This window comes from Cyprinus carpio, chromosome A7, assembly GCF_018340385.1.
Source record: "Cyprinus carpio isolate SPL01 chromosome A7, ASM1834038v1, whole genome shotgun sequence".
Taxonomy (NCBI): Eukaryota; Metazoa; Chordata; class Actinopteri; order Cypriniformes; family Cyprinidae; genus Cyprinus; species Cyprinus carpio.
In genome coordinates this window covers 39,377,583-39,392,558 of record NC_056578.1, presented here as the reverse complement: position 1 = coordinate 39,392,558, position 14,976 = coordinate 39,377,583, and the positions used below count along the sequence as shown (strand labels likewise).

General features: G+C 38.7%; 1 protein-coding gene across 1 annotated transcript in view; it reads right to left on the bottom strand.

Annotated features, from left to right (window-relative positions):
- LOC109102477 (rap1 GTPase-GDP dissociation stimulator 1) overlaps nucleotides 1-14,586 on the bottom strand; it is a 38,584-nt gene extending 23,998 nt beyond the window's left edge. The window contains 4 exon segments of the mRNA XM_042761127.1: nucleotides 5,006-5,131; nucleotides 8,616-8,738; nucleotides 9,930-10,028; nucleotides 14,194-14,586. Coding sequence (XP_042617061.1) covers nucleotides 5,006-5,131; nucleotides 8,616-8,738; nucleotides 9,930-10,028; nucleotides 14,194-14,197 — 352 coding nt within the window. The 5' untranslated portion in view covers nucleotides 14,198-14,586.
- Between the last annotated feature and the right edge of the window lie 390 nt (nucleotides 14,587-14,976).

Genomic DNA, 14,976 nt, shown 5'->3' with positions numbered 1-14,976 from the left:
TCTCCTACCCTACACTTCACTGTCCTACTTTCAACATGCTTTGACTATATAAATAAAAGTGATTCACAAATCATCAAACTGAGATTCATTCCCTTACACAGCATTTTACTTCCATTTTTAGTCATACTTGTCACAGAAACAAAATACTGTCTTAACATACACCAGCGATTTATATTTAAGCTATGTCTAGTTACGTTTTCCTGTAAGCTCTGTGAACAGATGACAGTGTTTGTGTGTCAGATATGAGTCAGCTTAGCTGGTATGAACAATGTTTCAGGTTTGTTTACACTGATGCTTGCCCATGCAGAGTCAGGAAGACAGAGGACAAGAAAGAAAGTGACTTAAATGCAACAAAATAAAGTAAAAGATCCAAATACAGAAAACAAAGACACTGAACAATTTCCAAATTGGCTGCTTTGGTTGGTTTTGGACGCTTTGCAGTGAAAAAGACAAGTACTGCATGGGGTTTGCAAGTCAATGAAGCCCCTGATTGAAATGCATGACGATGACGTGTCATCTCTATCAAAGGGTCAGAGCCTACCGGGATCAAGTTCAGCTGCCCCGTCAATCAGATTCACCATTAAACACATCTGTGTCCATTTGCCCAGGGTTCGTAATGCAATGCCATTTGTGTCTCTCTGTAAATAAATCAACTCTAAGTATTTGGAAATTTAACAGTATCACTTATTACTTAACGAGGGATAATTAACGAACACAGGTGAATCAAATGAGACAATCACACAAGAAAGAAACTGGGTCACAGGGAGCATGTGGGGAGAAAAACACACACAGACAGTCCATAATCTTGACATATCACCCCCCTCCCGGAAGGCGCGTCCTTGCGCTGAGGGAGGGACAGAGGGAGGGATGGGTGGGACCTTGGGAAGAGGCTCGGGAGGAGGACTGACACCCAAGAGGGAGCCGGAGTCCAGGGAGGTGATGAAGGTAGGAGGAGCCAGAGAGGAGACAGGAGGGACTTAGAGCAGGCGGTGCCAGGTGGCACCCAGGCCACAGCCGTAATTGTGACCCATGGTGGAGCCAATGGAGGGAGGAGCCATGGAGGAGGAAGGGCTGACGGCTCCAGGGGGCGACCGCAGCGGTGAAGCAGGAGGCAGAGGAGCTTGAGGCTCCTAGAGGGATGAGGGAGCCCGGCGGAGCCAGTGGACTGCCAGGCCACAGCGGAGAGGAGGGAGCTAGGAACCATGGTGGAGCTGCTGGGTCGATGGGCTGAGGTGGAGTCCGGGACTCAGAGGCTGGAGGCGGAGGCACGGGATTCTCCAGCCATGTCAACGATGGAGACTGGCAGACCCACGGTGCTTGCACCAAACAGATGGTGGGCTGATGGTGAGCAGATGGGCTGCCAGACGACAGCAGCGGAGGAGGCAGGAGAGGAAGGGTAGGTGGGCATCTGTTACGATTACAAAGCGGGCAAATAAAGCAAAACACATTACTGCCATAAGATATTTGTACGCTCACTCAACAGCGAAAGGAAAAAAATGTGATATAATTTCAATTACCAACCACTGCTTGTTCATCAATATGGTTCATGTACAAAATAATTTCCAAAGGACTAGTTAATTACTGATGCGAATTTGTGCATGAATTCAATAAGTCAATGGTCTAGAGTCAATTATACCACTCACACCACAATCACGTTACATCTTATAATACTTTGGGATGTCTGTCAACCAATCAGAATCAAGAATTCAGCAATGGTATAAGCTCCTGTACAATTACCACTGGAAACCATGAGCCTCCGGGCTCTTAGGGCTGCCCTTGGGAATAGAAGCCCTCTCCTGGCTTGATTCAGGAACAGAAGCCCTCTCTGGGCTGAACTTGGAAGCAGGGGCCCTCTCTGGGCTGGACAGGGAAACAGGAGCCCTCTCTGGGCTGAACTTGGAAGCAGGAGCCCTCTCTGGGCTGGACAGGGAAGCAGGAGCCCTCTCTGGGCTGAACTTGGAAACAGGAGCCCTCTCTGGGCTGAACTTGGAAGCAGGAGCCCTCTCTGGGCTGAACTTGGAAACAGGAGCCCTCTCTGGGCTGAACTTGGAAGCAGGAGCCCTCTCTGGGCTGGACAGGGAAACAGGAGCCCTCTCTGGGCTGAACTCGGAAGCAGGAGCCCTCTCTGGGCTAAATTTAGGAACGGGAGCCTTCTCAGGACGGGGGAAACAGGAGAGACAGAGGGCTCAGACAAAGGAGGAAGGAGATGGGGCAGGTTGGCATATAAATCCTTAAATTCTCCTTCAGAGTTACACAGTCCCAGATCCAAAATTAGCTCACCCTCGGCCATGGTGTAGTGGGGAGAGCTCCTCTCCGCAATCTCACTGTCCACGGCTCTTTCCCACACGCTGGGCATTGTAGCCGGCTCTCGAACCTGGTCTGACGTCATTTGCAGCATCGGCTCCGTGGCGTTCCTCAGCTCTGTTGCTCCGTGCGGCGATGGCTCGAGCTCTCCATTATCTGTGAGCTCGGGCTTGGGCTCCGCACAGCAGGGAGATGGTGGGCTGGACACTGGGTCTGGCTTTGCTCTGGATCAAGGATAGATGCTCTCCAGACTCCGGATAATAGCTTCTCTTCAGCTCAGTCCGGTGGCGTCAGGGAGGTCGACAGGGCGGTAGTAGTTTGCCCCGATCCAGAACAGTGAGTTCAGCGTAGCATCGTCGAATGCCGTTAAAATGGCAAGCTGGCTGAACTCAACCGCTCAACCACTCAACCTTGCGGGCTAGGGAGGTGAACATTGAGGAGAGGGGATCCATGGGGAACAAAGAAAACAAGACAATGAACAAACGGAGGGGTAAATGCAAATAAAGATTTATTGGTCGCAGAGTCCTGCACGGATCCATTTTTGGAGACCCGCCCCCGCCCGTACCCGCAAAGTTTAGCACCAGACCCGACCCGTCACCCGTGATGATATCAAAATTAAATCCGCACCCGCCCAGACCCATTAATATTTGGCCCGTTACCTGATCCGTGCCCGCGATAAATCACACATGATAAAATCATTCCAATTAAAGTGCTTTATTTTTTTATCTCGCACCTCTCTCAACATCACAACAGCATCATGAATGAGCTAATGAAACAGGCTAAAGTGCACTTTGTTTTGCGCCATTCAAGTAGCCTACCATCGGCACCTAAATAGGCTATGGAACCTGATAACTATATGCAAATAGAGCTATTAATGAAAAAAAAAAAGAACAAGAAAAAATACAACCTGAGCCTGTCGCTCACAAACAATAGCCTTACTAGGCTACGAGAAGCATCAACAAAAGTCGCACTGTTTATTTCAAGTTTATTTAGAACTCTAATTCAGATGAGAGGTTTAATAAAGTAAACTAATCGCATTACAGAATTTAAGTTTGATTATTGAAAGTACGAAATGTCACTAACAACCCAAACATAATTTGTGCAAAAGGGAAAGTTCAAAGTTTTGCGCAAAATTGCATTTAAATAATTATTTAATCATTTTAGATTTGCAACAAAACAGATTTGTGCAGTTTCTTGAATCTGTGTTTATTTAATATCGTATAATATTAATATCTGTTTACTTAGACAATGTCTGTGCTTTTCCCTTCTGTAGAAATCTACCTCTGTCTGACATCTTTATACTCCTATATATATATATATATAAAGGATATATATTAGACATAAAAAGTCAAAATTATGAGATAAAAAGTCACAACTGATTCATTCAAATTTGAGATACTAAGTCACAATTATGGCGACATTTATTTATTTTAACTTTTTTTAATTTTTGAGACTTTCTGACTCTCTATGTTACAGATATTACTTAGCACTAGGGGAGGGCGATATGACCAAAATCTTATATCAAGATCTGAGTCATTTTTATTTCACAGTAACAATATATATTACAATATAGGCTAGTTATTTTTGCTTTAAATAAGGTCTTTATGATATAAAAATTTTTGATGCCATAGAAATTTCATAATTCTTGTCACCAGTGTCAATATCACAAAAAAACTAATACTGGCTTAAATAAAAAATAACAAAAAAAAAAAAAAAAAAACTCACTGCCATCAGTGGTTCAACCGTAACGTTATGAAGTGACGAGACTACTTTTTGTAAGCGACAAGAACCAAAATAACTAATTTAATCAACAATTCGTCTCCTCTGTCTCTCTCCGCATCACCGTAGCTCCATTTTGGAGGACATACGCTGAACGCAGGCAGCATATGCTCTTCTGTGTCAGCTGCGCTGTACAGATGCACTATTTTCGTTCAAATCAAAGCGTAATTACACATAGAAAACATATCCTTGTATCGCGGCTGACACAGAAGAGCGTAAGCTGCTTACGTTCAGCTCATATTCTACAAAATGGCGCTACAGTGATGCAGAGAGACACAGAGGAGACAAAGCTCTATTAATTTCTCTAAACTCTACTCGTCCCAAAGGTTTAAGACTCTACAACATACATTATGTCAATACGGATCACACCATTGTACTGTTACGATTACAAAGCGGGCAAATAAATCAAAACACATTACTGCCATAAAATATCTGTACGCTCGCTCAACAGCGAAAGGAAAAAAATGTGATAGAATTTCAATTACCAACCACTGCTTGTTCATCAATAAGGCTCATGTACAAAATAATTTCCAAATGACAAGTTAATTACTGATGTGAAATTGTGCATGAATTCAATAAGTCAATGGTCTAGAGTCAATTATACCACTCACACCACAATCACATCTTATAATACTTTGGGACGTCTGTCAACCAATCAGAATCAGGAATTCAGCAATGGTATAAGCTCCTGTACAGTTACCACTGGAAACCATGTGTGAAATGAAAAAGTGCAGGAAAAGTTTCGCTAGACATCTAAAAGCAAGCTTCTAGCTCATCTATCAGCTGCACTGCATGCCTCATGTCACTCATTCAGACATCTGTAGCAGCAGTTCTCCTTCAGATCATCCCAGAGACTCTGAAATATCTCACAGTAGATGCGGAGGGGCCGGGAGAGGCTGAGGGAGTGATAATGGGCACTTACGGCTGTCGTAGCAGATGTTGCCGAGGGCTCGTCCCGTCTGGAGCAGTATTTCCTGGTCCTTTGAGTTTAGCAGCTGAACCAGTGGAGGAATGAGTCCTGCTTCCACACACGGGCTCCTCATGAATTCTGCAGAGAAGACTTCAGCTCAATAAAACATTATCAGATAAACACTTACTGATACCCAGCCCTAATCATAGTAACAGCACAGTAAACCATACTGTAGCAAAAGCATCAGTGAAATCCTAAATTGTATCTTTAGAAAGTGCTCGAGACTTCGCAGATGTTCCCCGAGGAATGCTGACAGCCGAATGCCACTGTCATTAGCTACCTAGCAAACTGCTAAAAGCCCATTCATTATTTGAACCTTTTATTCTCAGGCACTCTCCATACACTTCCAAACCTCAGCTCTAGCTGTCTGAAGTGCACGATAAAGAAACACTTGTGTAATCAGACTAAAAGCTGTAGGTGAAGAAGCTAGATCTCGGGCATGATTTAGTAATTGCTGTTTTTCTCCAGGCTTATTTTCTTTGAAGATACCACACCAGAGCCTGGTAAATATTTGATAAAAGTTAATTAAACCAAATACATTTAAAAAAACAAAAACAAATATATAGATATTTAAAAGCAGTGATCAGGGAGACTAATTAAGCTGATCAAAGAACACAGAATTACATGCTGCGCTGGTGTGTTCGCACAAGAAATTTAATTGCTGATCTGCTGTTGCATAATCAAGGTAACTTATCTGACGAGGAACGACTGGTTCTGTCAAACAGAGCTCAAAAACAGACTGAAATTATGTCTACAAAGCAAATACATTCTCAGCTCCACACAGAAAGCTCTCCTGTACTCTAGTTTTTCCTGCCAAGCTGTTATTCAACCCTGTTAACATCACATCTGTGATTGGATTTTGAAAAAGAAAGACATCCAGGGAGAATAATGCTGCTAAAAAAAGTCAAAACTGGCAAATGGTACACACTCATAAAAGCAAAATGCATTTGAAATATTCTGAATATTTTGTTATGGTATAATATAAATATGTGACCCTGTACCACAAAACCAGTCATAAGGGTCATTTTTTTTCGAAATTGAGATGTATACATCATCTGAAAGCTGAATAAATAAGCTTTCCATTGCTGTATGGTTTATTAGGGTCGGACAATATTTGGCTGAGATACAACTATTTGAAAATCTGGAATCTGAAGGTGCACAAAATCTAAATATTGAGAAAATCACCTTTAAAGTTGTCCAAATGAATTCTTAGCAATGCATATTACTAATCAAAAAATAAATCTATATATATTTACGGTATGAAATTTACTAAATATCCTCATGGAACATGATCTTTACTTAATATCCTAATGATTTTTGGCATAAAAGAAAAATCAATAATTTTGACCCATGCAATGTATTTTTGGCTATTGCTACAAATATACCCCAGAGACTTAAGACTGGTTTTGTGCTCCAGGGTCACATATAAAAAAAATGGCATCTCAAACACGCATTTACCATATTTGATCACATTATCTACGAATGAAATCTGCTGGTCATATGGAATGATTGTTTTTCTTCGGAAGACTTGAATTAAACCACTCGATTCATATGGATTATTTTTATGATGTCTTTATGTACTTTTTGAAGCTTGAAAATGTTAATTACCTAGACTTTCAGTGGATGGACAGAATATTAGAAACGTCTTTATTTGAGTCTTATAGGTATGAAACGACACAAGGGTGAGTACAGATGACTAAATTTAGTTTTTATATTTTAACACATTACAAAATATTTTACAGATGTGTAATAAGTAAAATAAATATTTTACAGTGTAATAAGACTGAAATAAGGACCTCAAAAGCAAAACGGATAATAAAAATAATTACTTTTACATTCAAATCACGTTATGCAAGTAAGGCATGTTTTTTTTTTTTTTTTTAATGAGAAAACCTACAGGCAATTAGTATTGCAACATTTATATTTGAAATGTATATTTACATTTTTAAATATATATTTTATATTTTTTGCACAGCATGCATGTACACATTTTTATTTAATTCACTGATAAATTAAAGCAATAATTGACATTAACTTTCAAAACAATTGTTAGATATAGCCCTACTTTAATTGTGATAATTAAATTTAAAAATTACATCTTATTATATGAGTAGAGTAGAAATATTCATTTTCTCATATTGCATATTCTCAGGACTGCATCATGCGTAGAGTGGTGTGTTTACAAGTCAACTGGATTTTAATCCGTCTGTTTTGAGATCGACTGGTTCTGCTGCGCTGATCTTAAAGCTCACATCATTTCCTTCACGTTGTCAGTAGCAGTAATAATGACACGCATGAACGGCCGCAGACTCGACTGCAGCATCAGTGAAACTGGGAAGCAGAGAATAGCAGAGACAAACAAACAGACCCGAGTGGCAAAACAGGTTTATTTCATTATTTTAAAACAGGTTTCTATGAAGAATGATAATGCAGAGCTGTACTAAGGCTAGTCCAAATGAACGCAGTATATTAATGCTCTGAACTCACAGAAATGAAGACACTGATTATTACAATGCCAGTGATTTCTATTACCTCAAACTTTCTTAAAGATTGATAGCGATTTTTATTTTTAAATTTAAAAAAAATGTATCTCTAGAGAACTGAACCATACTTTTGAGTGAGAAAATTTTATTTTATTATTTTATTATCATTGAGATACTATTATTATGTTTAGTTATATTTTGAATTAGTTTTTATTTAATTTTTTTCCATTTTCTAATCCACTTTTCTTTATTTAGTTAATTTCAGTAATTATTTGTGTTTTTGTAATTTCTTTTAGATTTTTTTTGTTTTGTTTTTATAAATATGTTTATGTAGTTAATTTTTATTTCAGTTTTATTTTTAGTACATCAAGTTAAACAAAACTAAACTGAGAAATGTTGAAAGCTGAAATATAATAAGTTTTATTTTTGTAAAAATTTATTTCATGTATTTTTTTTTATGATTTTGGTGTACTATAATAACCCTGAGTGGGTCACCTCGATCACATGACCATTTTAATCCTACTCATTTTATATTGGTAACACCTTCTACTATCAGGCACTTAATTCTTACGGAATAAATTAATCATTTCTACAATGCTACTGTTGACTTTTGCGTGACGCAAATGTCCTCCATGTGCATCAAAAAAGTCATGTGACTGCACTATGGGACAGCAAAACAGAACCAGTGGACCGATCTCGTTCCTCAGCATCTGAAATGTTACGGTCATTTTGAAATGTCCGAGCAAAGTCTGTCATCAACCTACAGCAGCATCCACCCACAAAATCGCTCTGAGGCGCAAGTAATTAAAAACTAAAATCACTAATACAAAAATAATTTATTATATACGCCTATGAAAATTATTATATTCAGGGGTTTCTTTTAGCCTAGCACCAGTTCTATCAGGAAGTGACGATTTTGTTCTCTCCGACTCGTTGGATGGAAACGGCGCTTATTCGCAAATGTTTTATGCGATATTTCAATTTTGCGCATAAGTTAAATTCGCAACTTTGGATGGAAACTGCTAGTAAGTCCAAAATGGTGTAGGAAGCAACACTACTGGCGATGTAGGAGCACTTACCATTTTTGGCCACCTCTGCAATGATGTTGGCTACTTTTGGTGTGCATGAGTTCTGTGCAGACAGAAGAGCGGGCATCATGGCAAGAACACCCATCTCCTGGATCTTTTCACTAGTCTCAACATCTGACAACAGAGCCAGGCACAGCAGTGAATTACATGAGGATCAGAAAGGATCAGAGAGGTTTCAGATTCAGTCACAGGTGGTCCATTTAGTACATATACAGGGTTCACTCTTTGAACAATGAATTTCCATCATGTTCATGTCCTTTAAAATCGTTCAAGACTACTAGAAATTATCAGTGGGATAGATTGTCATTTTAGATACCATCTTTGGAATTAATGCATCTGAACAAGAATACCATAAATGTGCAAATATCTTCAAGACTCTTAACCAGAAAAACTGATGAGAACACTGATGGTTTGTGGGGAGGCTTTACATAACCACATTATAAAGTAGCTAGCTGCTGAAACTAGTACATTTTTAATCACAACAAAACTAGAAACATGCTCTTATCCGCCCGGTAACAAAGTCATATTTACAATAGTTTTGTTGCTGTTAACTAAAACTAAAATAAATGTTTCCGTTGAAGCTGAAATAAAAACATTTATATAAATATTAGATATTAAAAACTTAAAAGAAAATGAGAAATCTTGAAATTAGAAATTAACTGAAATAAAGTATTTAAATTACTAAAACTGATATAAAATTAAATAAAATAAAAAACAGAACTAATCAAAATGACAAACCCACATAAAAATTAATTTTAAATGTTAATAAATACTACACAAAGCCTACACACTTCTTTTCCATTTATTTATTTTTTAAATCATTCATTGTTCCCCATATTAATCTAATTGTAATTTTTTTTTATTTTTTTATGTTCTCTAACCTCAGTCCTAAATGGTACATAAAACTTAATCAGACGGTCTCTTCCGGTATAAATGGGCATTTTTGGCAAGAATAAGTTGAGGAGGATTCAAGTAATTCTGCAGCATCCTGAAAACATCATTAATGAAACAATAAGCTTGATCTTCCCATTGCATTTTAACAGACACTTTGTTTTTATTTTACTTTTCATTGAGTTTTCAGCTGGCAACATTTTTCTTAGCAACGTGACACAGCAGAATAAAAGTAACTGCAAGGTTTTTTTATTTAGTTCAATCCTGCGTCCTTGAATAATCTGAATATAAGACAGAAGAGGCCTAAGCTGTCCTTAAATCAAGGCACCTGCCCTCTTCAATCATCCTTTATTTCAGCTGATGCTGTAAGGAATGAGAAAAATGAACAGCTATATAAAACACATGCAGACTTACTATTGTGGGCCAAAGCTTTGAGCAGGCAGTCCAAGCAGCCCTCGACACTGTCTGCCGACGAGAGCTTCAGCGTCTTCAGGGCTTCGCTCAGGTTATCCGCTGATGGACGAGAAATAACGGACAGCTTTATCTCTTCAATAGTTCACAACTGCACAAAAATCACGAAAAGACAAAGAACCTACTTTTAAGTAGGTAAGATTTCAAGATGAGCACTTACTGGACTGAAGCAACTTAGGTTTGCTTGATTATCTGTACATCGTTTTTTAGAAAATTCATATAATATGTGAGTATCAAATATTATCATCAGGCTTTTTGAAATTTATTTGTTCATTTCTCAGTCATCAGTGCATTGAAAATAAAAACTAGAGCTTTGATCATAAAATATCACCTAACTAACACATATATTATTAGGAGATACAGAGTGACAACTGACATTTAAATGCATTTTATGTAAGCAGATCTCACTTTGATTTGCATTACAACAAAGTGATCAGAATTTCATCATAATTTTTGGTCATATAAATATTAGAAACTGCACCAGCTTGCTTATATTTGCTCAGTTTGGACCTCTGTATGAGCTCCATGTTCTCCTAGATCATACTTATATGAGCCATAAAAGGTTGATAAATATAAATATCAACAAAAACCATATGCAAATTTTTTAGTATATTTTAATCAAATATTTTATATTTTGTCTAGTGGTTAAATGACTCTTCCATTTTTTTTTATGTGATTTTTCAAACCATTATTTTATGCTTTATAAGGTCTTGAAAAATGTATAATAGTTGTGTTACCAGGAAAAAGGTCTGTCTTATAATGTGTACGTTTTTTTCTCCAAGTTCCCGCCTTTTTGCCTTTACTTCATCAGGACAGTGTAAAGGCTGACAGTAAGCACTGAGAGGAACAGGGCTAGGATGTCAGGTTGCTATATGACTCCAACATTACTCATATTACATAAACTCATATTGCTGATGCTTTAATCCAAAGTTTTCGTGCCTCCTCTGAGAACTTGACCCGTGACCTTGGTGTTGCAGGCGCCGTGCTCTACTGTCTGATTCACAGAAACATCTGTCACGTTTGGAAGCTCTTTTAATAGGTAGAAGAGCTCAACTAATAAGACAAGGGCAGAAAAGAAGCCAATTAAAGTGTGAACGGTGATTCTAGAATATACTTGTCACTCCAGGGATGTTAAAGCCAGTGAAGCCTTCGTTCCATTAACAAATCACGTCAAGATAAAGGCCAACGGAGACAATGAGTCAGATCTAACATCAAATCACCCGTCTACTTTGTATTTAGGCTGGAAAATGAAATAAAAGCACCAATTCCCAAGAACTTTCAGATTCAAATGAACTGATATCATACTCCTGTATAAGCCATAACTACAACAATACTGATTAAACATACTCTACTTTCCTTTTCTGCATAAATAAATAAATACAATTTGGTGCAATTTTCTACATATGCTGGTTGTGACTTCTTTCTACTCGACTGAATACCAAAGAAGTCACAAACTGTTCAAACAGCTAAAATTACTTGGTTTTCATTTGTTCTACAATACATTTAAATATAATGGAAAAAACTGCAGTTAGGGTTACAGGACGCAGAAAAACCAATTTTTGGTGTAAATTAATACGTTGCAATTGACCCTTTGCATTTGATTGACAGGTGATCTGACCAATCATAATGCTGAATCTGACATTTTGCCCGACAAACCAGACAAGAGAGTAGATTAACGTCGGTGGACTTGAACTTGAAAAATGGTGTGTACTGACATCTTTTCGTTGCTGAAACAAGATACCCCTGATGTTCATTCATGTTTATTTCATGCTATAATAGTTAGTAAAGAGGAGGAGATGATCGGTTCACGTGCCGCTTGAACTGTGGCGCTACGCCGATCTGTTGTGAAGGGTCAATTACTATCAAACTCGGACAAAAAAGTAGCACGCAACTAAAATTAATTACTTTAAAGGTGCTGTATGTAAGTTTTTGACTCTACTAAAGCATACAAATACCATCATATGTTTGCAGATATTTAAGAAACATGCTAAGTTAACATACTTGTTTATCTGAAAAACAATGCTACAGTCAGTTATTCTTCTTTGAAAATGTGCGTTCCGTGCAGGAATATCTGTGTTTGTTTTGGTTTGTGAAACCCGCCCACTGCCAGTTTAGCCAATTGTATTTCAGCAGGGTTGCCAGTTGGCGGAAAACACAGCATATTTCATTTCAATCACCGTCAAGTGCGCTCTCTCTCAACCTTCTCGTCAATCAAGCAACATGAGTATGCGCCAAGTCTGAAAAGAAAAAACCCTCTTAAAAAACCCTCTCCAATATTTTGAATTTGGACTGCAATACCTAGTTCAACCACTCGGTGTCAATCCCACATACAGTGCCTTTAATCTTGTTGTGCAATATTTTTAAATGCACAAAAGTTTTCTCATCCGTAATGATCATTCAAACAAAAATGAAAATTTTGCCATCATTTACTCATCCTCATGTTGTTTCCAAACCTGTTTGAGTTTCTTTCTTCTGTGGAACACAAAAGAAGATCATTTGAAGAACGTTGGTAGCCAAACAGTTGCTGGTCTCCATTGACTTCCATAATATGGAAGAAAATAAAATAAATACTATGGAAGTCAATGGGTGCTCGCAACTGTTCAGCTATCAACATTCTTCAAAATATCTTCTTTGTTGTTTAACAGAAGAAATATTTACAGGTTTGGAACAGCACGAGGTGAGTAAATGCTGGTAAAATTTCTCTTTTTTGGTGAAATATCCATTTAAAAGAGTGGAATGGCTGTTTAACAATCAGGAGCAGCATTGCAGAAAAATGGGGTAAAGCAAATACAGCCATACGCAGATACTCTGGAGTGTAAAATATCTTTGCTGTTTCTCTTGTCTTGTCAGAACCGTAACTGCTGCCTTTTCACAGACTGAACACGAATTACATTGAACTAGTTTATCTAAAAGAAAAACCATGCAATTAATTAAATTAACATACAATGTGTATGGAGCGATGGAGATAGATCTGAATGCAAGCTTACAGTCGACTGTAAGAGACCGGTGTCGCCAGAAGTCACCAGAAAGAAGTCTATTCTGATTAAGAAATATCAAAAAAGGTATAAAAAAAAAACATGCATGGATGAATAATTCACAATAAGGTCAAAACCATGCATTTAGAAAATAAGTGAAAAGAGTGATTAATCTCACTTTTTTTCAGCTCACTTTTTAAAGTCGTCACGAAATCAGAACTGATCCCGTTTATTTTCTTGATGCATGTTACCGATCGTATTATGAATTATTCTTTCATGCATGCATATTTTATACTTGTACTTCGTAATCTGTCCTGAAAAAATATTTATTCGATTTTTCAGCTGTTTCACTCAGAAAAAGTCAATGGCACATTCTTTAAAATATCCTCTCTTTTTTTTCCTAGAAAGCAAGCCATACAGATTAGTAATGGCATGAGGGTGAATTTTCTGAACTATTCCTTTAAGAAAATAAAATAAAATACTGTGTTTAATCCCTAAAAGCATGCATAGATGACACACGTAGCAGAATATCCACTATATGGTTTTAATAATAATAATAATAATAATAATATGAATGGTAGCACCAGTTAATAGGAACATATTTATGATTTTCTGAGTAAATAAGACAAAAAAAGGTTGAAAACCACTGCCCCGACACAAACGCAGCCCATCCCACCATCAGAATATTCAGCGTATGTCTGCTCATGTGTGACCTCCTTTTCTGCAGACTCACCATCTTACCGCTTCATGGTCCAGATTTGTTCACATCTGCATGTGAATCAATCTGACATGCACCTTCGGCTCAACACACATGCACTGGAATCTCTCGCCATCTAGTTCACACATCTGTGTCGAGTATTACATCACAGGCTGTCAGTCACACAGGACTGGGATGCACCGGGGACCTCCAAGAAAACATGAGCTGTGGTTCACAGCAGATTTAAACACTCATAGACTGTTTCCAGGCACTGGTCTCCATCTCACCAAAACCAGATGACTATAATTAGCCCAAAAATGAAGGATGGTCCTGTGAACAAATCCATGGCAACGTTACATCACAGCCTCTCTCTCTCTCTCTCTCTCTCTCTCTCTGAAGGATGGGCTCTCAAGATGAGTTGTCTGGTTGTGGCTCGAAACCACTGCCTGGGCTACTCTCACACACTCACTAGTGTGCATCTGTAATATTAAAGCCTGATCAGGAGGATCAAACCTTCATGTTTCGCTTTACTTACCCATCAGGCTAGCGTGTGTGTGAGTGTGACAGTCCAAACGGGCTCCAAGTGTGCTCTCTGGAGGACTGAGTGCGCTGGTTGTTATCTCGAGGCGGGTTCCGGATCGGTTTTGGCTCGCTTGTCAGACAGATATCCGGGCAAGGCCCACCTTAACCCACGCTGCTCCGGTCAAAACAGCCTCTGCCGCTCGGGGGGAGATGCATACAACCGGGCGAGGCCCCTCTGTGCTGATGTCGGGGATTACGTTATTTTATCCGAAGAGATTAGAGCTCTTGTGCATCAAAATAAAGCCAGGGGCACTTCATATGCACTTCCTTCTAGTGAGCGAGCGGTCTGTTCTCCGCGCAGCGGACGAGCGCGGCGATGCCCCGCATTCCTCTTAGCTGATTGGTTCGTGATCCGCACCGAGGGTTCTTGTCTCGATGCTGATTGGTAAACGATGTTGTCGTTGAAACAAGCCACGCCCCTTAAGGGTTTGCTCGAGGAAATCTGACTCGTTTGCGCGAACCGGTTCTTCCAAACGCTTTATTTCCGTCATGACGTAATTACGTTATCACGTGGTCAGTAAAGCTGTTTGTTAGGTTTTATTCGTACACAAGTTTATTGTCTTTTACTGTGCCCCAGTTTTTGCATCAGTGATTCATCTCATACAATTGCACACAGCTTAGATATAATTTGCAGTTACATTTCAGTCATCCAGTTTTCGATGTTTTAATAAAATGCTATGTTTAGGCACGTTTTAATTAAGATAACTCTCTTTTAGCCCCTGAATTGTATTGTATA